The sequence below is a fragment of the Otolemur garnettii genome, unplaced genomic scaffold (genome assembly GCF_000181295.1).
Source record: "Otolemur garnettii isolate 467f Iridium unplaced genomic scaffold, OtoGar3 scaffold00009, whole genome shotgun sequence".
In the NCBI taxonomy this organism is placed as follows: domain Eukaryota; kingdom Metazoa; phylum Chordata; class Mammalia; order Primates; family Galagidae; genus Otolemur; species Otolemur garnettii.
Genome location: NW_003852404.1, coordinates 37,198,581 through 37,202,141, shown reverse-complemented (window position 1 = coordinate 37,202,141; position 3,561 = coordinate 37,198,581). Strand labels below are relative to the sequence as shown.

The window sequence follows — 3,561 nt, the reverse complement described above, 5'->3', positions numbered from 1 at the left end:
TAGCTATGTACATTAATGAAATCATGGGGTACAATGTGCTGGTTTTATATATAATTTGAAATGTTTTCATCAAACTGGTTAACATAGCTCAAAATCTAATTCTTTATGTAAGTATTGGTTTAATGTCTTCTTCCTCCACTGGTATATAAACTCAGTGAGGACAGGAGCCATATTTGGTTGACTTTTGTAAGCCGAGTACCTAGCATAGCCCAACACTGAATAGACAACATAATAGAAATGTGTTGAGTGGATTGGATAAGTGAATGAAAATGCAATTTAAATTTGATCAGTAGATGGCTGACAAAATATATTATGGTTTATTCACAAAATAGGTTATAATGTAGCTATTAAATATGATGAATTGGTCTTATAGTAGAAATGTTTTTTCTACTAGTGTTTACCATTCTACCAGTTATTATAAAGTAAAACAATCAAAACAATATGTAGGCGGTACCCCATAGCTCAGTGGGTAGGGCACTGGCCACATGCCCCGAGGCTGTTGGGCTCAAACCCAGCCCAGCCTGGAACAGCTAAAAACAATATGTAGAATGAGAGAGAAATTTCATAAATATGCAGGTAAAGACATATTATACTATGTAAATATATGGATAGGAGGAGATCTGAAAGGGCTTTTTAGAAGTGGTAGTTCTTTCATAGTGATGAGATAATGATATTTACATTGAACCGAAAAGTGTATATGTGATTTGGTGGGGAGGCTGTTCCTCCCCCAGAAAGTATAGCATTATATAACGTTTTACTTGTTTTCATTTTCAGTAAGTACTGCCCAGCTGGTTGTCTGCTCCCTTTTGCTGAGATATCTGGAACAATTCCTCATGGATATAGAGATGTAAGTTAGATATAGACTTATTTTAAAGTTGTGATATAACTTTATTTTTTTTGAGAACTCCAGAATAGCTAGACATATATCTAATATAATCTTTATCTTTCTGTTTTTCAGAAAGTAATTCTTGTTAGTAATATATAATGTTTTATTTATTCAATTTTTTTTTTTTTTGCTAAAAAACTATTGCATTACAGTACCAATAATCTGTGTTTATGAGAAAACTGCCCAGGTCAACTGATTGCTTGGGGAAGTAGAACTATCTTGTTTATGAATTACTGAGAGAAAATTTAAAACTAATCTTTTCTTTTTCCTCCCTTAAGTCTTCACCTTTGTGCATGGCTGGTGTGCATGCAGGAGTAGTGTCAAACATTTTGGGTGGCCAAATCAGTGTTGTTATTAGTAAAGGTATCCCATACTATGAAAGTTCTTTGGCTAACAACATCACATCTGTGGTGTAAGTATACCCATGCTACTTTATATATATATATGTATATACGCTATTTATAATGAGCATGCTGGGTAGGGGTGGGCTAGAGACTACGTAGATCTCAGCATTGTCACTGGCAGTGTCTTCATGAAATAACATTGAGGCAGTAAACACATCTGTGAGTGCTTGGTATCTGAGTACTTTGAGAGTACAGGCAGTGTTCTACTACCTTAGCTTGTCCTTCAAAAAGCTGGTCATTTGGAAGAGTGATTTACCTTGTATTTCTTTCTTTCCTAAGTGTAGAAAATAGAAAAAGTCTAGAGTGTAAGAGTCTAGAAGTTTGTTGCCAAATACTTACTGTTTTAAAGATCAGAAGACATAACTACTTTGCTCCTTATAGCCCATGTAATCTAAGGTGCGTTGAGTATAATTGCAATACTTTGAATATAAAGTATAAGTTGTCGTAAAACATTTTGTCATAAGTATTATTATGAGTCTTCCTCTCATTCCAAGAGACCATTTTAAGAATATGTATTCATGGTGTCTATAATGCCCTGTTTTACAAAATGTAGATCTGGCATCAAAAGCAGAAGCCAAAACATTAAATATAAATGAAGCATTAGCAATCTGTTTTCATAAATCTTGCCTCTTAGATATGCTCAGTCCTGCGGACAATACTAAGCCTTATCGAGCCAGCTTTTCTTCAGAGTTTCTACGCCAATTTACATTCAGAAGACAAGAGGATGGATGATCTATACTCAGGGCAGTATAGAGTAGGAGTCAGCAAACATTCTGTAAAGATCTAGCTAGCAAATATCTTAGGCTTTCCGGGCCACATGTCTCTGTTGCTAATTCTTTGTTTTGTTTTAATTACAGCTCTTTACCATGTAAAAATCATTTTTAACTCGCTGGCCATACAAAACAGGCTAGGAATGGACTATCATTCATCCCTGGTGTCTTTTAATGATAATTATACAGAGTTCCATTTCTTTCCCCTGGTCTACCTTAGAATGAATTTTTTTCTATGTGAACTCTTTCTCTCATACTTAAAAAAACCTGAGTAGGTTGCATCCTCTCATACTAATTTGATGTGCTAATGGCAGGAGTGTACACTGATGATTTTATTTCTCCAAGTTCCTTGGAATCGTTTGACCTGCCTCGTGGTAAACTATCCACTGTCTCATCCCTTCATCAACTCACCCATTCTGCTTTCTGCCCAATGTCACGTTATATTCCAATACCAAAAGTTGTTCTTAGACATGTTGCTTTCCTCTAAAAAAGTGCAGTCTTTCTATTAATAGCCAGCTTTTCTTCTGTAAGCTGGAGCTTAATTCTCTGAGAATTATACCTGTTAGTGTACTTTCACCAAAAGTAGTTGCCATAGACAATTTTTGAGAATCAATTTATTTAATGAAATAAAATAGTGAGTGATTGACAATAAACAACCAGTAAAAAAAATTATGATGCAGAAATAAGTGTTAAAAGTTACATGGACACACTTGTATGATCATGTACAAAACTAGATACTTGTGGACAAAATTGTTTATGCTCATTTCTGAAGTTGTCCTACTTAGAAATGAGATGTTTAATCTAGGAACAATATCAGTTGTCTAATTTCTAGCCATCAAATCTTAGTTCTTTAAACAGTGAGGAGAAAAATCCAAATCAAAATGAAAACTTTAACTGAGATTAATATGAAAAGTCATGTTGTGTGTGTGAATATCACCCAAAAACCTCTCTTTCTTTCAGGGGCCACTTATCTACAAGTCTTTTTACATTTAAGACAAGTGGTAAGCCTTTCATGGACTTTATGACTTTATTTTTTATATAACAGCTAGTATTTTTTGAACATTGTATGTTAGGCACTGTGTCAATTCCTGGGTTTTTTTTACTTTCTTATGTAGTTGTCATATTAACACTGTGAGATAAGGTTTTATTCATACAATGAATAAAAGAAACTGAGGGTTTTACATTAATAGGGAAATGATCATGTAAGCAAGGAAGCTGCCTTAGAAAAATGACTTTTGACCTTGTCTAACGAAGTAATTATTCAATCAGAAGATACTTAGTGAGCACCACCTTTTATTTGGCATGCATATTGTGGTGTTAGTGATATATGTCAGTGAGTAAAATAGTCTTGGGATCAGTACCTGTGGCTCAAGCAGCTAAGGTGTGAGCCACATACACCTGAGCTGGCGGGTTCGAATCCAGCCCAGGCCCATCAAACAACGATGGCTACAACCAAGAAACAGCCAGGTGTTGTGGCAGGTGCCTGTAGTCCCAGCTACTT

General features: G+C 35.1%; 1 protein-coding gene across 1 annotated transcript in view; it reads left to right on the top strand.

Annotated features, from left to right (window-relative positions):
- Nucleotides 1–3,561, top strand: part of DCBLD2 (discoidin, CUB and LCCL domain containing 2) — a 79,545-nt gene that overhangs the window by 57,893 nt on the left and 18,091 nt on the right. Inside the window, exons 3-5 of the mRNA XM_023509771.1 lie at nucleotides 732–847; nucleotides 1,165–1,298; nucleotides 3,021–3,061. Of these exons, the coding sequence (XP_023365539.1) occupies nucleotides 732–847; nucleotides 1,165–1,298; nucleotides 3,021–3,061 (291 nt within the window). The remainder of the gene's footprint in view (nucleotides 1–731; nucleotides 848–1,164; nucleotides 1,299–3,020; nucleotides 3,062–3,561) is intronic.